At 52.9% G+C, this 21,340-nt stretch overlaps 9 protein-coding genes across 9 annotated transcripts; 4 read left to right on the forward strand and 5 right to left on the reverse strand.

Moving 5' to 3' along the window:
* Nucleotides 1–403: 403 nt before the first annotated feature.
* J4E83_008515 (uncharacterized protein) lies at nucleotides 404–2,182 on the forward strand (the record flags this gene model as incomplete). The annotated part of the gene is made up of 2 exons (XM_049335411.1): nucleotides 404–1,678; nucleotides 1,757–2,182. The coding sequence occupies 2 exons, from the start codon at nucleotides 404–406 to the stop codon at nucleotides 2,180–2,182; spliced, it is 1,701 nt and encodes a 566-aa protein (XP_049185418.1).
* A 147-nt stretch (nucleotides 2,183–2,329) lies between these two features.
* On the reverse strand, nucleotides 2,330–3,899 carry J4E83_008516 (uncharacterized protein; the record flags this gene model as incomplete). Its single annotated transcript, XM_049335412.1, has 2 exons — nucleotides 2,330–3,581; nucleotides 3,637–3,899. 2 exons carry the CDS (start codon nucleotides 3,897–3,899, stop codon nucleotides 2,330–2,332), a joined length of 1,515 nt encoding a protein of 504 aa, XP_049185419.1.
* Nucleotides 3,900–4,445: 546 nt separating this feature from the next.
* J4E83_008517 (uncharacterized protein) lies at nucleotides 4,446–5,396 on the forward strand (the record flags this gene model as incomplete). The annotated part of the gene is made up of 2 exons (XM_049335413.1): nucleotides 4,446–4,899; nucleotides 5,134–5,396. 2 exons carry the CDS (start codon nucleotides 4,446–4,448, stop codon nucleotides 5,394–5,396), a joined length of 717 nt encoding a protein of 238 aa, XP_049185420.1.
* A 2,183-nt stretch (nucleotides 5,397–7,579) lies between these two features.
* On the forward strand, nucleotides 7,580–9,259 carry J4E83_008518 (uncharacterized protein; the record flags this gene model as incomplete). The annotated part of the gene is made up of 3 exons (XM_049335414.1): nucleotides 7,580–8,110; nucleotides 8,165–9,007; nucleotides 9,077–9,259. The coding sequence occupies 3 exons, from the start codon at nucleotides 7,580–7,582 to the stop codon at nucleotides 9,257–9,259; spliced, it is 1,557 nt and encodes a 518-aa protein (XP_049185421.1).
* Nucleotides 9,260–9,665: 406 nt separating this feature from the next.
* On the reverse strand, nucleotides 9,666–11,169 carry J4E83_008519 (uncharacterized protein; the record flags this gene model as incomplete). Its single annotated transcript, XM_049335415.1, has 3 exons — nucleotides 9,666–9,793; nucleotides 9,857–10,481; nucleotides 10,534–11,169. 3 exons carry the CDS (start codon nucleotides 11,167–11,169, stop codon nucleotides 9,666–9,668), a joined length of 1,389 nt encoding a protein of 462 aa, XP_049185422.1.
* A 700-nt stretch (nucleotides 11,170–11,869) lies between these two features.
* On the forward strand, nucleotides 11,870–12,933 carry PHB2 (Prohibitin-2, subunit of the prohibitin complex (Phb1p-Phb2p); the record flags this gene model as incomplete). The annotated part of the gene is made up of 3 exons (XM_049335416.1): nucleotides 11,870–12,047; nucleotides 12,122–12,546; nucleotides 12,598–12,933. The coding sequence occupies 3 exons, from the start codon at nucleotides 11,870–11,872 to the stop codon at nucleotides 12,931–12,933; spliced, it is 939 nt and encodes a 312-aa protein (XP_049185423.1).
* A 279-nt stretch (nucleotides 12,934–13,212) lies between these two features.
* On the reverse strand, nucleotides 13,213–14,685 carry J4E83_008521 (uncharacterized protein; the record flags this gene model as incomplete). Its single annotated transcript, XM_049335417.1, has 1 exon — nucleotides 13,213–14,685. One exon carries the CDS (start codon nucleotides 14,683–14,685, stop codon nucleotides 13,213–13,215), a length of 1,473 nt encoding a protein of 490 aa, XP_049185424.1.
* Nucleotides 14,686–15,704: 1,019 nt separating this feature from the next.
* J4E83_008522 (uncharacterized protein) lies at nucleotides 15,705–17,705 on the reverse strand (the record flags this gene model as incomplete). Its single annotated transcript, XM_049335418.1, has 1 exon — nucleotides 15,705–17,705. The coding sequence occupies one exon, from the start codon at nucleotides 17,703–17,705 to the stop codon at nucleotides 15,705–15,707; it is 2,001 nt and encodes a 666-aa protein (XP_049185425.1).
* A 1,589-nt stretch (nucleotides 17,706–19,294) lies between these two features.
* On the reverse strand, nucleotides 19,295–20,343 carry J4E83_008523 (uncharacterized protein; the record flags this gene model as incomplete). Its single annotated transcript, XM_049335419.1, has 2 exons — nucleotides 19,295–20,116; nucleotides 20,167–20,343. The coding sequence occupies 2 exons, from the start codon at nucleotides 20,341–20,343 to the stop codon at nucleotides 19,295–19,297; spliced, it is 999 nt and encodes a 332-aa protein (XP_049185426.1).
* Nucleotides 20,344–21,340: the final 997 nt, after the last annotated feature.

A 21,340-nucleotide genomic window follows, 5' to 3' on the forward strand; every position in this document is an offset into this window, starting at 1 on the left:
TCAGACCAAGTCTATATACTCTACTGTACTGGCATCGATATATTATCAATCGTTGCAACTGCCGGGAATACCGCAGGAGCTTACGCTTCGAGAAACCATTCGGAGCATCCGGATCGGGCCTACATTGGTATAATTCCTTGCGCCAGTCTTCGCTATTATACATAGATCGTAATCCACCCGTCTCTTCTCTCCTGTTCAACGATCTTTTGATTCTTCCCATCTTGATCGGTCTTTTTGCAACATGAAGCCTCTTACATGTACTGCACTATCTCTTCTCATATCCTCAGTAGCAGCCGTTTGGCCTGTACCTGTCTCACATGAATATGGCGATACTGTTCTTTTCATCGCAAAAGATGTACCATTCTATTGGTATGAACCTGGCGCAAGAAATGTAGGCTCAACCATGGATCAGATCCCTTTTCTCTTCGGTTTCAATTCTAACCAAGCTCCACACGCACAGGACAGCAGCGACCTGAAATTGCGCACGCAATACACAGGGCCGGTATCTAGCGAAAAGTCTGAAGCAGCCACCGGGGAAAGCGTCACCAGCGACGACATTGTTGTGTACGCTATCAATTCTACATGGGCAACACTCTTCCAAGCCAACTTTTACCCATGGAAATTTCACCCTAGAGACTGGGATGAGCCGTCTCCAAGCCAGTCGAATACGTCATACATCTCTCGCGTCGACGTCAAAGTGCTCAAAACCGCCGACTCTAATGTCACCAAGCCACTAGCTGGGGAGGTTGACGAGTCCTATCGTCTGACCTTGACAAAAGAGGGGGTTGCAAGCATCAGCGCAAACACCAGCGTAGGAATAGCAAGAGGCTTGACAACATTCTCTCAACTCTTCTACGCACACTCCGATCAGCAGCATGTATACACACCCTTGGCACCTGTTCAAATCACCGACAGTCCGAAGTTCCAACACCGCGGTATCAACCTTGATGTGTCGCGTAATTACTTTTCCACAGCCGACATCAAACGGCAAATCGACGCTGCTGCCTACAACAAGATGAACAAATTCCACCTGCACGTAACAGACAGCCAGTCCTGGCCCTTGGAAATACCGTCTATGCCCGAGCTATCGGCCAAGGGAGCATACCGACCCGATCTAGTCCTCACAGTCGACGACTTCGCGATGATACAACGCTACGCCGCGCTTCAAGGCGTAGAAATGATCACCGAAATCGACATGCCAGGCCACACCTCAAGCATACATTACAGCTTCCCAGAGCTGATAGCTGCGTTTGGCATACAGCCAGACTGGAACACGTACGCCGCCTCTCCACCCTCTGGTACACTCAAACTAAACTCGCCCGCTGTCTACGATTTCCTAGAGAAGCTTTTCGATGATGTACTACCTAGAGTGTCTCCCTACTCAGCGTACTTCCACACTGGTGGTGATGAAGTGAACAAGAACGCGTATTTGTTTGATGACACGGTCAAGAGCAACGATTCGGCGATCCTGCAACCGCTCATGCAGAAGTTTGTTGATCGGAACCATGATCAAGTACGCGCCATGGGACTCACGCCTGTGGTGTGGGAAGAGATGCTGCTGGAATGGAACCTAACGCTCGGTTCCGATGTACTCGTGCAATCGTGGCAGAGCGACGAAGCAGTTGCACAGATTGTGTCAAAGGGACATAAAGCTATAGTTGGGAACTACAACTACTGGGTAAGCGGAACTCTTATCTCTCCATCCTACATGTTCCTTTCTTCATAACATCTCGCGTGTACTAACAAATCCAAACAGTACCTCGACTGCGGCAAAGGCCAATGGTTGAACTTCTACCCCTCCGTCAGCGCGAATTACTACCCCTACCAAGACTACTGCGCCCCCTTCCACAACTGGCGACTAATCTACTCGTACGACCCGTTACACGGCGTTCCTGCGGAGAACCAGCATCTCGTCATCGGCGGCGAAGCGCACATGTGGGCCGAGCAAACCGATCCCGTTAATGTCGATAGGATGATCTGGCCCCGTGCCGCGGCGGCTGCGGAAGTACTATGGTCGGGTGCCAAGGACGAGATGGGTCAGAACAGGAGTCAGATTGATGCGGCACCTCGGTTGAGTGAGATGAGAGAAAGGTTGGTGGCCAAGGGGATTGGGGCGGAGCCGATTCAGATGCCATATTGTACTATGGAGGGGAATGTATGTTCGTTGGGTAATCTTGGTTAAGGTATGATGTGGGGTGTGGAATTTTGAAGTGAGTATGGTAGTGGGTAGATATTGAGAACGTCGAGATGCATCGTACATATTTCAATCTTTCTTTCCCCAACGCCAGGCGCCCTACATGCCCTCATGTTCTTGGTGAACGGTATATCATCAGAATTCCATGGCATCGGCGCCCTCCTCCCTTTCCCTCTTCAGCGCTGGTTTGTCCTCGTCCACTAAGCCCGCGACAAACCGTCGGAAGTAGTCTACGTACGGCTTCAAGCTGGTCTTCTCCCAATCCTGTATCTTCTTGTCGGTTTCTTCGCCTGACCAATCGTCGATCTCCTGGAGTAATTGCGTGACTGTTGGTACACTCAACGGATCGAAATCCTCCACTGTCCGTGTGTCGATTGGAACACAGACACGCCCTGTTCCGGGGTGAATTACGAATGGCGACTTGAGCAAATGGTTAAGTTTCTTGGAGACTTCGGCATCGAGACGGGGGTATGTGTATTCTAGGATGATGTCTTGCTTGGCTTCGAGAAGGTCTTTGGGCGTCTTTGACAGGGCGCCAGACTTGGCTAACGCGTCAATGTCGTTCCATTTCGATGCGCTGGGGCGGGAGGGCGCAGAATCCCACTTCTTCTTTAGTGCTGCTCTGAGCGTGGGGTCTGGGATGAGGTCGAGGAGGTGCGCGGACTTTTCTTCCGCGGCCCAGGGATCTTGTTCAGCGAGGATGGAGGTCTGGAAGTGCTCTTTCAGGATAGCCAGACTGCGCTCGAGATGAGGATGTAGAGGTCGTCGCGCGTTGACCTTCTTGCCGCCCTGGTCACCTCCTTTGAGTAGTTCGAGATAGCCGGCTACGGAGCGGCGCTTTTGGTCGTCCATTTCTCGTGCGCGCTTGTCGCAAACCCAGGCGTGGGCTCCTCGACGACCAGAATACACCCAGAGGATATGTTTGAAGCCAAAGTCTTCCCGTAGAGCAACATCGATGGTCTTGATGGCCATTGTGATGAAGCCCCAACACTTGAGACAGATGCTTGCACCCGTGCAACATGTTCTGATGTCGTCGTAATCCGTCATATCGATATCAAAGACCAGCTCTTTCATCAAAGGACGGAACGAGCTCGCTTTCCGCAGTGTTTTCCTATCTCTCGGGTTTGTGCTGTACATGGGACCGATTTCGAAACGAGAAGGCAGCATGTTTATGCATTGCTTCCGCAGGAGATCGGCTGTTGGGAAGGATTGGTATCGCAGGTATGCGTCGTTGGGTAGGGTGAAGGCGAATTCGCGGTGTGCAAAGTCGTTGCTGGGTGTTGCGGAATGGTTGAGCCATTGGAAGAGGGGACGGAAGGGGAACAGGCGTTGGTAGAATGCGCGCATGACGTCTGGGTCGGAGAAGGAGGATTTCGATGTGATCTTGCTGTATCGGTGTCAGCAAGTGTTATGAATGTGGTGTGTCGGTAGGTGGGGCGTACATTGGTGCGGGTTGCGAGGCATCCTCCTGCGACGTAGGTGCTGGCGCGCTCGAAGGAAACTCTTCGTCTGAATCTTCATCGTCGAAGAGCTCTTCGAGGTTTACCTTGGGCTTCTCTACCGCGGTGGCTGTGGGTGCGTCTTCCATTGCAACATCTTGCGTGTCTGGCTCGGGTTTGATAGCATCCGACTGGGACATTGCCGTTGAAGACTCCTCTGCGAGCGTTGAATCTGGCGTAACTGAATGCGGCATCTCGGAAGTCATGCGATTGGATTTGGAGGTATATGTTGTGAGGATGCGGATGCTGGGGGTGAAAGAGTTGGCCGACGCGTTCGCGTATAGTGGTCGCGGGCGCGTTTGGGCTGCAGGGATACCCTTGTCCGCCGTCCCTCGTTCCTTCCCCATCCGTGTAACCATCGCTCGTCATATCGCGTCAAGTCGAGCAAACATTCTCCACATCGCTCAAACCTCACCTGGGCAGGGCATGACCTGCGATAGTAATCACAGTGCGGACGATGGCGGAGGAGGATACTGTGTCCGGAGAAGGGTGGATCTCAGATGATAGCAGTTTCTATGGTAAGTTTGGACACCTCAAGCTAATCCCATGAGAAGTGACTGACGGTGGGTTTAGGTGACGAGGATGAAAAACAACACCAATCAAAAAAGTGTGAAAGCTTCAAGACCGGACCTTTCTGGCGCGCACATGCCAAAGACCTAAACACAATCGCGGCTGCCGCAAGAACACCAGCACCACCATCAGATGGAGCCGTGTCAGACAAGCAACCTGCGGCAAAGACTAACACCTTCGACATGTCGGGTAACGACCGCCAAGCTATGGAGCAGGAGCGATTAGCAAGACAAGGCAAGCGAAAGCGAGAGCCCTCACCTGTGCCGGCCTCGAACCTTGAACTGTTCAATCCTTTGGAAGGGCAGGATGATGCGTGGCAGCTAGGCGAGCCTGTTGATGACTTTGTCAGGCGACTTCCTCCATATACAACCTCCATCTCTACATGTCCCTGGATCTGGGCTGCTAATCCGTATCGCAACCCTCGCGACAAGTCACCTTCGCCACGTGTTCAAGACTTTACATCGCGTGGCACGGAGTTGCTTCAACAGTCGCTCCAGACCCGCCGCGACATCCAGAAAGAAGGCGCGAAGGGGCCTAGGGGTATGGTCACTAAACAGCTCCTCCAAGAGAGCAAAGCTCTACAAGAACGGATCTCAGACCTTGCAAAGGACACGCATGTTCTGTCCGGAAAGGCAAGTTCCATTAGCTGCCCGATCATTCACTTCTTCCGATCACTAACTGGTGTTAGTGGATGTTGTTCCCTAAAGCTGTGGAAGTTGCTCGGGTCTGGAAGCAAGTTGTCGCGAATGTGATCGATAATCGACTTGGCTGTACCTGCAAGGTGGCCACAGACGACGGCAAGGACGAGCGACTAAGTAAGTTTGACGTACGACAGGTAGTGCACAACTACTGACGAAATACCCTCCATAGTCTGTGTCTACACAAAGGACTTCCTGGACGCTGACGATGTACTGCGAGTACTCCATGAGCTTGAGACCATGGGTCTCATCAACGTCGGCAGGACCATTTACTACAAACCAGACGCCTACACTTATCTGGATCTCAGACGCGAGACGGCTGCAGAATATGGACTCCAAGCCAGTCTTTACAACTCACGAACTCTGTTGGCAGCTAACAAAGTGTCGAAGCCATCCTCGTTCCCGCAGAAGAAGCAGTTGACGCTGAAGAAGTGAGGTTGGGTGTACATCATTAGCTGCTAGGCTGCTTGGGGACGGGGCCATCATATTCAGCTAACGAAGCTCTCAAAGAAGCTACAGGTGTTGCTGGCCCTCCCTCATATGACACACAATACCAGCTTACCAATATTCGTTGAACCGCTTTGAGCTGATCTTCCCACTTGCCTGCCGTTCTGAATGTGGCAGCCAGTGCATGAATATTACAGGCACCGTTCACAGACAAACAAGTACGCGTCAGACATGCAATTATGCCTGTCGACGCTGATCACCGAGCCGCTGTCGGACGCACGTCAATCAAGAAAAGAACTGAACGGGTCTGCAGCCTACATCAACATAAAAACCTACAAGATAGGTGACCTGGCGTCGATGTAGGCTCTAGGCCTGTTTAGTTTTTATCTGGTATGAGGTGGACGCAGCAGCCCGTTTGACATGCCGGCTAGGACCATTGCGTACCATGCTGAGCAACAGGCCTTGAATCACCCGGGCAAACGTAAGCAAAACTTGTCTTCGGCGTTGAAGCGCAGCTGCAGGGTCCTTACCGCTACTCCGAGTACACTGAGTTGCCCGTAGGCGCACGCAGCCAATGTAGAGGCAGTTCGGCCCATCGTGCCTGCAGAGCCTGCCGGTGGCCAGAGCGAGTCGAGAGCAGCGATCGTCTTTGCGACGTCCGTCGTGTTGGCGCGCTACTGAAAATTCCAGAAACCGAGAGGCGTCGAGTTTTCGTTACTCGATAGTTACCCTGAGGACAGGGCTTCAGTGCCGTAGTTCGCCGCTTGCGATAGACGACTCACACTGACGATCATAGCATGACAGAACATCGGACCCCCCCGAAACCACAGTATGACCGTCTCTTCACATCTATACATATCCTCGCATTTCGAGGTCTCAGTAAAATGTCCAGGTGTAGTCGCGCTTGCTTGGACGAAGTAGGTAGAAGAACGGCACCAGCATGACCCGGGCGCGTTCGGGTTCTCGGTTGACAATATGGCTGTCGGCCAGCCCCGAACAGTCAGGGCGTTCGCATGGGTCTAGTCTACGGCTCGCCTCAGTCTTCGGCGCGTCGTATTTCCTTTACTCGATTTCTATCGAGTAATGGGAAGGTCGTGTTGGGAGTTACGCTGGCTGACATATGCTTAGCTTCTCCGATGGAATCGGGCCTTACTCCGATGTCTTCGAACTCGCACCTTCTATGCCAACGAGCAGTTCACAACAATCGTGTGTTTCCGTCTTCAATCTTTACGCAAACCGTAAGGAAAGCAGTAAATAAATTATCACAGAGGCCCTGGGTCTGAGATTCTAGAAGTATGACGCTCCGCCGTTGACCCTGCGCTAGTCTGAGGGCTCTAATCGCGCGATCTACTGTGCGCCTATCGCGTGCAGCAATACCCTTGCAGCTGCTTATCAGTAACACATGCACGTCCCCCAACACCATCCGCAACGTGCAGCAACACGTTTAGGAAGTTTACCGATTCCCACGCTCTACCCAATCTTCGACGAACCAACCTTCGAGCAATGATGACGGAGAAACAGCTCATGATGCGCGCCCAATATAGACAGCAAATATCTCACATGCCCAATCTTGAGAGAGCATACAGTACCGGGGCGAATAGCCTCGTATCTACACTAAATCGACCAACGGGAGACAGGGTCGAGATGCATGGCTAAGGCGGCCGCGATAGACTACCTCCACCCTAGTTACTCGATAGAATCGAGCAACGTGTATTCCAGGGTTCGCCGATGCTCCACAGTCCCCTGACGCCATGTTAGCTGACCCAGATTCTGGCTACAATGCCCCGAGAGGATCTTTGGGCTGGCCCATACCAACGGGTAGATAAGGGCCTGTACCCCAGGTTTTGGCGTTTTTGATAACGACTTACTGAGCGCATCTCTTCTCTCAAGCGTCTTCTCTGTTTGAAAGTACCGCTTTGCCAACTTTCAGCAAGATACAACCTACTTTCCTCTTTGACATCTGTTAGGCGCAACACCAAACGTGCCTTATCAACGCTTATCTGCAGCTCACCCGGAGACGCCCACCTTCTTCCCCGCGTTTGCCGAGTTCGGGGCTTGTTGCTGTATATAGTTCTTGCTGTTAGCACGGAGCTGAGCACTTTCAGACTTCTTTGCGCACACTTTTCTTGTCCTCGTCTTCTCACTGTCGATTACATTTCCAACTTGGCATTATGGCACCCCACGCAACTACGCCTCCACCCGTCTCCCACGAGCAACCCATTCAAGCCATCACAGTCCTTGCCTCGTCAAGAGCGGTCGTTGCTGGTCGGTTGACTGAGGCCACCATCGTTGTATCAAACGTGACAGGAAAGATCACTTCCATCTTCCACTCAGTACTTCCTCCTACAGACTTCCCTGAAGGCACGCCCTACACCGACTACTCGCCACACATCTTACTACCTGGTCTTGTCGATGCCCATGTTCACCTCAATGAGCCTGGCCGGACAGAATGGGAAGGCTTCTGGACTGGCACCCGGGCTGCGGCATTCGGCGGTGTCACAACTGTCATCGACATGCCCTTGAACGCCATCCCTCCTACGACTACGGTCGAGAACCTCAAGATCAAATGCGAAGCATCACAGGGAAAGTGCTGGGTTGATGTAGGCTTCTACGGTGGTATCATCCCCGGTAACTCAGGAGACCTCAAGGCTTTAGTCAAGGAGGGTGTTCGGGGTTTCAAGGGTTTCCTGTGTGACAGTGGAGTAAGTTCATCCATCTCAAACCTTCAACGGCACGTGATACTAACCACTCTCCAGGTTGACGAATTCCCCGCCGTCTCATCCCTTGACATTGAAAAGGCGCTCCTAGAACTCAAAGACTCAACAACAACACTAATGTTCCACGCCGAAATGATCCCACCCATCACCGACTCCGTAGGCGACGACGTGCAACAATCCCTTCCTCCACTCGCCCCCAAAGGCCCATTAACCTCGTACGACACATTCCTTCAATCCCGCCCACCATCCTTCGAAACCTGCGCCGTAGCCGAAATCCTTTCCCTGGCCCACCTCGCCCCCGACCTGCAACTCCACATTGTGCATCTCTCCGCCATCGAAGCCATCCCCATGCTACGTAAAGCGCGCGCCGACGGCATCAAAATCACAGCAGAAACCTGTTTCCACTACCTCGCCCTCGCCTCAGAAGGCATTCAAGAAGGCGACACAAGACATAAATGCTGCCCGCCCATCCGCTCCCAATCCAACCAAGATGGCCTCTGGGAAGAACTGCTTCAGGACACAGCCGATGGTGTAATTCAAACAGTCGTCTCAGACCACTCGCCTTGCACGCCTGAAATCAAACTCTTACCCCCGCATCTAGCACCTAAAAAAATGGGTGAGAGCAGCAAGACCGAAGTCCAAGGACCAGAAGGAAAAGGCGATTTCTTCAGCGCTTGGGGCGGTATCTCAAGCGTGGGCCTCGGTCTACCTATCTTGTGGACCGAAGGCACGAAGCGCAATCCCGACTTCAGCGTCGAGGAAATCGTACGCTGGTGTTGTAGGAATACGGCGAAGCAGGTTGGGCTGGAGAAGAGCAAGGGTGATATCAGTGTGGGTTTTGATGCTGATATCGTTGTGTTTGATGACGAGGCTGAGTTCTTGGTATGTAACTCCCGATTTCTTCTTTCCTCTCTCTATTTACGGATGGGCTGTGGGCTAACGGTAATGCAGGTCGAACCTAACACCATGCTCTTCCGCAACAAGGTCTCGCCGTATGAAAACAAGACGCTCAAGGGTGTCGTGAGGGAGACTTGGCTACGCGGTCAATGTGTCTTTTCGAGGACAGAAGGGTTTCAAGAGAAATCTGGGCCGCAGGGTAAGTTGTTGCTTGAGCCGCGCAAGATGAGCGTTTAGGTCAAGGAGGGTGGGGGATTTGCTTTGTTTATGGAGGGTCTGGTGCATACATATGGTTGGGACACGCTGCATAGAGCATGTGGTGTTTGACGTCTTTCCTTTCTGTCGTTGCATAGATGGTGTTTTTCATTTGGGTACGAATTGCATAGAAGATATCTACAACTTGAATATGAACCTGAGTACGAATACGTACTTCAGCTTACTTTCCTGGCGAGTCACAAACCAAACGCCGCGTACATATCACCGGCTCCTTTTGCGATAAAAGCAATGCCATGTAGTGTTCCATGCCAGCTACCAAACAAATCACCGAGAACAATGCGTTTCTCCGGTACAGCATATAGTACACGTCTCCCAACCCCTATGTATGCACATCTCTTTGTAGAACATCAAGCCCCTGGAGAATGGTTTACAAGTATTTCTTGGGCGCGCCGCCTCGCCTCTTCTTGTAGACGATGTAAGCACCAGTGATCATAATCTGAACAGCGACCGCGATGAAAAAGAAGGTCATTAGGCTGGGTCCGTGGCTGCCGACAACTGTGATACCGAGTTAGCTTTAATGTCCTCTCAAGACGCATCGGGCCGGGAATTGTCACTTACCATCACCCATCATGCCAGGCAAACTCGACATGACGTGTCCGTGGTTCCTGTCCAGAGCGTGATGAATTTGCTGCATCATGTCCTTGTAATCCTTGTTCTCGATGTCTCGCAGTATCTGCATAGTCGTGCGCTCAACCTTTTCCATGTTGCGGATTGTGGCCGCGGCGCGGTCATCCATGGGTACGATGCGGCGATGGAGCTCCTCCCAGCGCTCCATGTTCTCCTTGTGGATGAGTGTAACGGTCTCTGCGATTTCATAGACGCGGTTGTTGATGATCTGGATGCGGTTGTGGAGGTCGGCGAATTGGTCTTGTTGCGAGCGGATGTTGCCTGCTAGGACGTCTTCGAGCATCTTGGGGATGTCTTGCTGGGAGGTGGAGGAACCGTAGTTCTGCTGCCCTTGGTTCTGCTTGTGTGTCTGCTGCTCATGGCCTTGTTGGGCGGCGAGGTTTTGCTGTTGTTGGTGTTGTTGCTGGGAGTTGATGTAGTCTTTCTTGCTTAGGTTGGGCTCTTCGCGCGTGTACGAGTTGGTGGTAGAGACGACGAACTTGTGGACTTCGAAGGAGTCGGGGTTCTCGGCGGAGGACGCGCTTACACCGAAGTAGTAGCCTTCAGGGAGATCGACCTAGGGGGATAGTCAGTGGTGTGTATCTGAGCGCGTGGGTTTGAGAGCATACCTTGTTGGTCTTGAAGCAGGTTTCTCCGTCTACGATGACCTCTAAGAAACCCTCTGCGTGGTGCAATTTGATAGGAGTAAGCTCTCCACGGTTCCTGTATGCGTAATCGCATCTGCCAAAGGCCAATGTGTCAGGGTCAGGGTGAGCCCTGATGTCCTTGGTCCCGTCGTTCAGGAAACCGCGAACAGAGCCGCCGTGTCCTTCATACTGGTCTATGACGAGTACCAGTCCGTCAAACTTGGGAGCCGTGTACAGGCTCGCTGGTGTCTCCCGCGCTTGTGAGTCCTTGATGTACCACAACTGCAGGTTACCGCCTCCACGCTCCATGCCAGTCGCTCTGAAGTCCAACTCGGCCGTCCAGTCGCCGCTGTGGTGTAGGGGGTCCTGCGCCCATATCGAACCACGCTTGCCTCCAGGGTAGGGAGGTGTTAGGATAATTCTGTCGGAAAGAATTTGGGGCACATAGTCGTCTGAGCCCTGGATGACGAAGTGAGGGACTGTCGTGTAATCGGGCGAGATTTGTTGGCCAGCTTTCTGGCCAAAGCTGAGGTTGTCTATGACATATTGGGCGTGCGCTGTGGAGAGAGCGAGGGTCGACCAGGCAATGGTCCGCAGCGATTGCGGTGTGATGTGCATGTTGGAGGGGCGCAATGCGGTGCTCGGGTTGACGATGAGGCTCGACTCGGGGTGCAATTGGTTGCTCGATTATATTCGACGTAGTGTATCTATCTGGAATCTTGTCAGAGGGTTGTCGAATTGGAGCTAAAGCAGTGAACCAACGTACCTCCTGCTTGGCTGATAGTAGCTTCACCTGCGTCGCAATGGTTCACGCGACGGTCGCAAGTCAATTAATCGAGAGTGAAAGAAACAATCGGGTATCACGAAACGATGGCAATGCACAAGAAAAGAAGAACCGCCGCCAGATGGGCAGGAACGAAACCGAATGGAGATGGGGGAGCTTATGGACAGCTGTGCTTAAGACGGGACTACCTATGACATTGATTGGGTGGTCTATGCGCCGAGATACTGCGACAAGTCTGGTAAGCCACCATCTAAGATGAGACGTCAAGCCCGCGAAGACATTCGACCTGTGGGTACGACACATATGAAATGTTTCAAGCGATGCACGAGTGACCGAAAATATAGTCGCAAAAGGGCCTAGCCACCGCGATACAGCAATGCGGAGGTTGCTTGGCGGTTCGGTGCGGTCGGGAGTCGTGATTGGCCGACTACCATTTTCTCATCGTCGACTACCTCATGACCGAGCTGCATCCGCCATCGTCGCCGCCTACACGTCTCACGCACCCCACGCCAACCCCTCACCCTCACGGCCAACATGTCTGCACCGGATCCCAAGGAAGCCTGGGCGCGCATCCAGAATGAGCTCACTCGACGCGGCTCTCGATTCGGCGGCGCGGGCGGCGGCGGACCACCGAAGGGCCTCTTTGGAGGTCTTGGAGGCCTGGTACTAGTTGGTGGTGGAATCTGGATGGCGAACAATGCTCTGTTCAACGGTACGTCTTCTTTAAAGAGCTCTCTCCTAGAGCCTTCCAATGGCCATAATACGAATGATGCTGACTTGCGATAGTCGACGGTGGTCACCGAGCAATCAAGTACACCCGAGTAGGCGGCGTCCAGAAGGAAATCTACAGCGAAGGAACCCACTTCCGCATTCCCTGGTTCGAGACACCCATCACCTACGATGTGCGCGCCAAACCCCGAAACGTCGCCTCCCTCACCGGCACCAAGGACTTGCAGATGGTCAACATAACCTGCCGTGTACTGTCAAGACCGCGGGTTGAATCTCTGCCGCAGATCTACAGGACACTGGGCACCGACTACGATGAGCGTGTTCTGCCATCAATTGTCAACGAGGTTCTCAAGAGCGTCGTGGCGCAGTTCAATGCCAGTCAGCTCATCACACAGCGTGAGAACGTCAGTAGGCTGGTACGCGACAACTTGGTCCGAAGAGCAGCGAGATTCAACATCATGCTCGACGATGTCTCTCTAACAGTAAGTTGCCGCCCACCTGTTCTTACCCCACCATGGTCTAACACTCCTTAGCACCTCGCCTTCTCCCCCGAGTTCACCGCCGCAGTCGAAGCCAAGCAAGTCGCACAGCAAGAGGCCCAACGTGCCGCCTTCGTCGTCGACAAAGCCCGCCAGGAGAAGCAAGCCACCGTCGTCCGCGCCCAGGGTGAGGCCCGCTCCGCCGAGCTGATTGGTGACGCCATCAAGAAGAGCAGGAGTTACGTTGATCTCAGGGAGTTCGAGAACGCAAGGAATATCGCACAGATTCTGCAGCAGAGCGCAAACAAGGTCTACCTCGACAGCAGGGGTCTCGGTCTGGACATCAGCCAAACCACAGCGGACAAGGAGCAGAGGGCGAACAGGAAGTAAGAAGACTAGGCGGAATGCGTCTGTGAGAGAATACTATTCGAAGACAACGCCGTGTATAAATATCTCTGGGAAAAGCGAGGTGCAAGCGTGCAATTGTGTAGCTTTCCACTCATGACTGAATAACAACAAAGTACTCCAACTCAATCCGGCTCTGTTCCCATAGTACGAGAGGTGTGTGCAATGGACCACGCATACCACTCAAGGATGACATGAGGAGGATGGAAGCAAGACCGTGTCGAAAGGGTAGTGGTATTAATGCGCAAGTACTATGTAGGGGTATCACTCTTCGCTCTTCCTCTTCTTCTCCGCATGTTCGTCCTCATCTCCACCAACAAGCTCAATTCCATCTTCACCAACCTCACTCTCAACCTCGTCCACAGCCCTCTTCCTCTTCTCCGTCCTCGTAACCTCCTCACCAGCCGACTTCTCCGTAACGAACAACGTACTAGCCGTCTCCTTGACACTACTACTGTTACTCTGCTCACTCAATCCTTGCTCCACCACCGCCTCTCCTCCCTCGTCTTCTTCCTCGTCAACCAACCCCAAATCCGCCGTATTCTTATCCGGATCCTCAAGCGCAGCCTGAATCTTCTCAAGACCCATATCGTCTCCCTCAAGCGTCTCACTGATATCGGGATCCACCCAGCCCTCCGTGTAGCTGCCTCCAAAATCAATGATCCAAAGCTCGTCATTCGCGTCGACCATGAAGTTGTCTGCTTTCGCATCACCCCAAATGATACCATTGTCGTGAAGCAACGACACATACGCCGCGCTCTTTTCACTCCAAACACGCCTTTTCTCCTCATCCACCGACGACCTGAGCAATTTGGTCAATGGCGTTGGCGCATCGATGTTCTCTAACAACAAGCCCATGACTTCAGTCTTGCTGTTGCCCTGAGCGACAAACCCGCGCAAGTGGGGAAACTTGATATCCAGATTTAGTTTTTCGATCTTACGCAGGATCTGTATCTCGCGCTTCACAGAGTCGGGTTGGTCGGCTACCACCGGTTTGAAGAAGTATGTCTCGTTTGTTTCTTTGTGGAGGACTTGGCCTGGGTGTGCTGGAGGTGGCATGCTGACTTCCGACTCGACGATCAGGTCGTTGGCGTTGAGCCAGGGGAGCTTGTAGTCTTGCATATATTTGGGGACTTTCATGCGGGGGACGAGAGCTTCGATTTGGGCTTCTAGATCGGATGTCGTTTCCAAGAGTTCTGGTGAGAGTTCTCCGCTGGCGATTTGTAGGGTGTAGAAGTAGGTGGGGCCGTGATACCATTCGTAGAGGGTGGATTCTTCGGGTTCGCGGTTCGGTGGCGCGTAGGTGTTTGTGATTTCGGAGAAGGAGGCGAGGATCCAGTTTCGCAGTTCAACGCCTGCGCTCGCAGAGTCTTGATCGGCGTCTTCTCCTGCTTCTGAGACGTCGTCCTCTACGTATTCGTCGTCAGAGTCGGCTGTGACGTCGATGCCGCTATCCTTTCCCTCTGAACCCTGTCGGTCTTTGTTCTTGTTCTTCTTGCTCTTCACTTTTGCTTCTCGTTCCTCGGCTAGCTCCTCTTCGCGCTCGTCGGCTTCGCGAAGCGCAGAGATCTTGTCGAGGTATTCGTAGTAGAGAGGCTTCTCAGAGGACTTCTGAAGCACCTTGGGGTCGACAGTGACGTGGAAACGGACATCATTGATGAGAGCTGTCAGAGCACAGCTATCGTCGTTGTCATAGGAAAAGTGTAGGGTATGAGCTTTGGTGGTAGTCTGAGCCATTGCTTCAAAGAGAGTGCGATTGGTGCTAGGCGTACCGGTGGGAGTATGAATGGAATGGTCTCTAACATGAACGACGGCACACTACATCTATACTGACATCGCAACAGCCCACAGACTCAAATCTACCCCTGCACCGACATCATCGCTATTCCGGATCGCCGACCTAATCGCATTGCAAATGCCATGCCACACCATAGGGGGCTTTGTCTGACCCATGCATCTACATCATAGATGTCGTCCTGATCTGCAGGTACGATCGAGACAGTGGGGAATGGCACCTTCGGGAGGCATTCTAAGTGGCTGGCAGGTGCTGGTGCGTCAATAGATCCGATCTAGAATCGACGTCAGGGTATCGATCTGAAACTGTATGGAATTGGGAAGGTTGGGGTGAAAGGGATCGGGGGCTGGCGCGTCGCGAACACGGGTGCGCGCGATCAGATGTCGTGACGTCAACTAATTGCCGTGACGACTTAGCGCTTCTGCGTTTCTGTGACGACCACCCCCAATTCGATAGATCAGATACATGATTTGCTTTTTGTCAGCTCGTTGGTTGACCAGGGAATCACATGTAAAGATTATGTCTGGATAGTGATGTTCCAAGATGAATTCATATTTGTCGATTGACAAGACGTCCAACATTGTCGCATTGCTACATAAACGCTCATCGTTCATATCGATGCATCGCTAGCAGAAATACTGCACTAGTTCTGACGTTCAATCGTCGAGATAGCCAAACCATATACGCCGTTTTGAAATAACAATTGTGCCTGCCAAAGGAGCGTATTCCCCACGTCGCGCGGCCCCTATAGTAACAAAAACCAGAAGCGAAACATGATCCTTTCCTAAGAATGATCTTAGATCCTGTCAAGATCTTGGAGAGCCTGCCCAGAAGTAAGAATTGAAAGCAATGCGTTGAACCATCTTCCAGAGATTTCGCAAACGCCGAGTCATTATACGTCGTAATCCATAACAGTTATCATACAGCCTCGCAGTGGCGTCGTCGCGTCGAGTAAGAATATTTATACGGTGAAGTCCAAAAGGTCGTACGATGAGGAGTCCAATGAAGTGAAGTCGCCCATTGCCTTCATCTCAAGGTCGAACTGAGAGTATGAGGTGTCAGGCATGGTGTCGAACAACTCATCGAGAGCGTCTTTGGGCTCGATTGGCGATGTCGGTGGTGTTGTAAATTGATGAGACTGGACAGACGACCGTGATGGTGACGACGAAGCCTTAAGAGGGCTGGACTGGACTGGCGCGCTCGAACCGTTTGCGGACCCAGCGGAAGCGGGCCGCATGTCGGCGGGTGACATAGGAGGCGTATGCGAGTGTTGAGAGAGCTGTTGGAGGATGTTCATTGACGCAGCGTCGCTTGAGTAGTTGGCAGACGCAAAGCTCGATTGTGCGTCGTCTGCGAATGGGCTTGATGAGGCCTCAAAGCTATTACATGTATCAGTATTGTATTGGACAAAGTGTGGTTGAGGAACTAACCTGAAGGGATCCGCTGAAGCGTTCATGGAGTCGTAGCTTTGCGAGTCGGACAGAAGCTGGGGCATGTCCTGCGATTGGGCTGGTTCGTAGCCCTCGAGTGGTGATGGCGATCGGGCTTCTGAGTACGGCGAGCCAGCTGATGATGGTGCTGCCGATGCTAGTGCCCGCGACCTGCTGGCTTTCTCGACACGCTGCTCCATGTCTGGACGATTCTTCTTCGGTCGGCCACGCTTGGCTTGTCGGCGGACTGCGTCAGGGAACCCACCGACACACATACCACGCTGGCGGTGGCGGGTGAGGGCATCTTGTCGTGCGAACCCGGCGCCACATGGGCACTTGTAGGGCTTGTTGCCTGAGTGGATCTTTGCATGGCGCTTCAGGTCATGCTGGCGAACAAAGCACTTGCCGCATCCATTGCACTTGTATTGACGATCGCCAAGATGGGTTTGAACGTGCGATCGGATGTTTTCTCGTCGTCCGAAGACCTTGCCGCACCCATGGTAGAGGCAGGTCCACTTGCCAGTTGTGGTATCTTGCTCGCTGATGTAACGCGCAACTTCTTCAGGTGCGATGCCAGTGAACTCGAAGCTCGCGTCAACCTCAAGGTCATTGAAGATCTGAGGCTGGGAGAATGAGTCCATGGGGAGTCCGTTGATCGACATTGAAGTCTGCGGTGTGGGCAACAGAGCTGGTGTGTGCGAAAACATCATCTCTTGGTGCTCTTCGATGTTCTCTAGGAAAGAGTGCATGTCTTTCTGCTGTTGCGGCGAAGAAACTGGCGATGGCGACAAAGCGTCGGATGTGTAGTAAGAGGACGACTCGTAACCCATGTCGGCATCTGGGTTGTCAAAGTCGAAAGTCATGGCTCTGGAGGTTGGCTCGAGGTTGATGTCACCCATAGCAGTGAAGCTTGGGTGCTGGGTTGCGCCAAACGACTCATGGCTTGGTAGCTGCGCTGGCTTTTGCGGTGTCGCAGTGGGGGTTGGGAGGATGTTAATGAAGACTTGTCCACTTGAGCCATACACTGACTGTATGTGCTCGTGGAGTTCTTTCAGTTGCTGTGCAGTGGGGGGTTTAGAGGGGGACGAGGGAGGCTGCTGGGGAGACTGCGCACGGAGTGTCCGTCGTGGAGTCCGCGGTGTGATGGGAGAGATCTGTACTGGGGACGCCAAAAAGGAATCCTGGGGGCCCGGCTGGGGCTGTCTTAGCGGCTGCGCTACTTGCATAGATTGCTGTGGTATTTGTCCTAGATTGTTAGTATTACTTACCGTACTGTCCTCCTGCTGGAAGGTGGGTGTGTCGAAGGGTCCTGGTCGTTGGGTGTAGTCCTGGTGTTGGGCTTGTCGGGCGGCATGGATGGGGTCTAGGTTGAGACCACGTAGATCCAAGCTCATGCCGCTTCGGTTGCGTCGTTGTAGTTTAGCAGGTGGTGCTCGTACTGTGGGTGCGTCAAAAACAGCTGGTGTCGAAAGTTGTCGGCGGTGCTGAATCCGTTGGCGCTGGATGCCGGCTGGCATATTTGTGGACAGCATTTCGTATGCAGGTGGAGTCCGGAGTCGGTTCTGGAGGAGGGGGATAGTCCTGTGGTGTCCGAAACTGGTATGTTGTTAGCAACTGATATCATGTGATGGCCCGACCACGATGAGATGGAAGCCTCGAGTTGAGAGATAACGACTTACCTCACGCAGTGCAAGCGGCGCTCCGCCGGGCGGTTAGTATCCTTATGGAATCCTCAGTACAGATGCAGTCTCCCAGTAGCCTGCGTCAAGTAAGTGTGTGGCCGGAGCCTGTGCGTGTGTATATGTGTGTTGGTAGAGATGTGATCAGTAGCAGTCGCTAAAGCAGCAATCGATAGTTGAAACGAACAAAGAGATGTGGATGCGAGAGATGAGTAGCAAAGTGGAGGATAAATGCGGAGGAGGATATGACGATGTATAATGCCTTACCGGGTCGGGTAAACATTGAGCTCTATCTGGCGTTGCCGCCGCAACGACATGGTTCCAAGGTTACCCGGAGCCGCCCATGCACCAGAAGCGGGGCTAGGCTGAGACGGCGATAGCGCATCTGCAAAACGCACGGGGCGCCTGGTAGCCCGCGGGCCCGCCCACATTGATTTTGGTACTTTTCGAATTCCTCTGGTGCCTTCTCCCCGCAACCTTTGCATCTACGTGAGGAAAGCATCTCGAAGAGAGGCTCAGCGTTCAAGATGCAGATCTTCGTCAAGACCCGTACGTTACCACCTGCACACACACTGCGCCGCCATCATCGCCATCATCGCATGCGAAGCGCCACCTAGAGCTCAGCGGCTAACAATCTCCCAGTCACGGGCAAGACCATCACTCTCGAGGTCGAGAGCTCTGATACCATTGACAATGTCAAGTCCAAGATCCAGGGTATGTAGCGACACACCGCTCTACCAGTTTCGCGTCTAACACCGCTCAGACAAGGAGGGCATTCCCCCGGACCAGCAGCGTCTGATCTTCGCCGGAAAGCAGCTCGAGGATGGCCGCACTCTTTCGGACTACAACATCCAGAAGGAGTCCACCCTCCACTTGGTCCTCCGCCTCCGTGGTGGAGCCAAGAAGCGCAAGAAGAAGGTGTACACTACCCCCAAGAAGATCAAGCACAAGCGCAAGAAGACCAAGCTAGCGGTCCTCAAGTACTACAAGGTCGACGGTGACGGCAAGATCGAGCGCCTCCGCCGCGAGTGCCCCCAGGCCGAGTGCGGTGCCGGTGTCTTCATGGCCGCCATGCACAACCGCCAGTACTGCGGAAAGTGCCACCTCACCTACGTCTTCGACGAGGCCAAATAAGCGCGTCGCCACCGGGGAACGCGATACGATCGACAACGAGTTACGGCATCATGGCATATATCGGAGGAGCTGGATAGGTTCCACCACAATGTCGGACATCTAGAATCAATCAAATTCGTCATGGACATCAGATGTTGTTACAATCTCTAATGCGTGAACCTGCCGCCCAGCGCATACGTTGCGAGCCTCGTACTGCAGTTTGTGAGACTGTGCATCATTACCGCTTTCATTGCTGACTGGGCACAAAGCATGCACATTTGAATCGTGGTATCATCATGTCGTTATGGCTGCGGACCACTACCTAGCGACTACAAACTAACTGAGGTGCACATCACTACGACCGCTCCCAACATGCCAATCATTAGTATCGAGAATTGCTCCCCCGACATCCGCACAGCCGCTCCCAGTTGAGCGTTGCCGCCTGGACCTGCGATTTCGCCTTGCCCACTCGTACCACCCTGGCCGTTACCATTGTTGTTCCCACTTCCCCTCCCACCCGATCCGTCGTCCGCCCCATTTCCTCCAACTTGACCACCGTCACTCCTTCCGCTTGTTTCAATCTCAATGTCCTGCATAGGCGTACCCGGTGGGTTGTTAACGCTGTTGACCTGGGTCTGGAAGTCGACCAACGGGTTTTCGATCATGGCGCAGGGCATTCGTCCACCATTTGCGCTGAGCGGTCCGGGAGCGGGTTTCGTAGTGAGCTGCGAGGCACCAGGGAAACGCTGAATGCTATTCGTAACGCTGATGGGAAGGTTGAAGATGGTGTATCGGTCCACGCCATTCAGTCGATAGTTCTGGTGTATGCTGATGTTGTAGTCCCCCCTCGCAGTAGAACCCTCATCCTCGTTGTTGTCTCCGACTAAACACTCCGGCCATTCGAAGTTGATGTGCTTGACTGTTTGGCCGCTTTCTTGATCTAGTATGTCTGCGAATGGTGGTGTGGACGTCGTTATGTTCGATATAGTGAAGTTCTTCTGCGTAACCGTAGATGTAAGGAAGAGCGTAAAGTTAAAGACCTGGGTGAGCGGGTCGGCGATATTGCGTGGCGGCACTTGGAGTTTGCCATCGCCTGAGACATCGAGCGCGATGTGAAGGAAGTCGCCGCCCATGGGCGTAAAGGGCTGGGGCTTGTGTTCTTGTCAGCAGGAGCATCGCGCGTCTTGACACTTCCACCTACTGCAAGGATAATTCCTAAGCCAGGTGTGAATATTCTTCCATTCACGATAGTGAACGCGCTATTGTCGGGTCCATTGTTTTGTCCATTACGATTATTATCGCCGTTCTGTCGTCTCTCAAATCCCCCATGATTTGGCGACCATGATCCCAGCATCTGCGCACCGACGACATTGTGCATTAGACATAGTGAAAAGAGTGAAAGGAACGAGAAAAAAGAGGAGGAAATCATTGCTCAACAACGATGCATGCTGACCAGCAGTAACGACAGAAGGAAAGAAGCGCGAAAGACAGCCTGAAGCAGGATATGTCGTTAGCAGGAAATCAAGGAAGCGCAATTACAGCGAGGCTTCGTAACCCGCGATAGCCGGTGGAGGTGTCGAGTGCCCAGTGGCCTTTGCATGATGCTTGGTAGTGGGCGAGAACTGGCTTTCATGCAATAGTGGACGAAATATGCCTTATGAGGCATGCGAATTTCATTTCGAGACGCGTGGTGTCTGAGGAGTGATAGTTCGGCTGTGGTTCAGCCGGTGGGGGCTGCTGTTCGCTAGGTCGTTTCTTCTGTGTCTCGGGCGCCTTCGCTCGAACACGACGCATCGGCGCGACTCATCACTTCTGCGACCTATGATTACTAGCTTCTCTCCGATGATGAAGTGTAGAAACATAACACTACTTCGTCTTAGATAACTCTCTTTCCAATTCAGCACTGCGCTCACCGGAGGTACTTATCGGGCCTCACATAGCCGAGCCTGATGCGGCACAGCAATGACGAGCTCAGACTTGGTGCCACCTTATACAAGAGAAAACCTGAACAGGTCTAAAGCCTACAGACGTTAGGTTACCTACTTTGCGTGTTTTTATGTTAATGTAGGCTGCAGACCTGTTTAGCTTTTTTGCAGGTTGACGTGGTGCGCAGAAACCGCGATATTGAGTCCATGATGCCCGCAGATGACCAACCCGTATCATGGTCTCATTTCAAGTACTTGCGGCAGTGCTAATAAAAAACAACTAACATAACATTGTCGACGTTGCCACCTCTTCACAAGACCTTCGCGTCACGAAGCCACAGCACATCGTTGTGTCAACACCTATTACGTCTCAGGATGACACTGTAGGCAATGTCAGCGCACTGTCAAAAGCTGTGTTGCTGTTTACAAACATGTCTAGATCCAGGCCAG

The sequence above is a fragment of the Alternaria metachromatica genome (assembly GCF_023757995.1).
Source record: "Alternaria metachromatica strain BMP 0045 chromosome Unknown scaffold_25, whole genome shotgun sequence".
In the NCBI taxonomy this organism is placed as follows: domain Eukaryota; kingdom Fungi; phylum Ascomycota; class Dothideomycetes; order Pleosporales; family Pleosporaceae; genus Alternaria; species Alternaria metachromatica.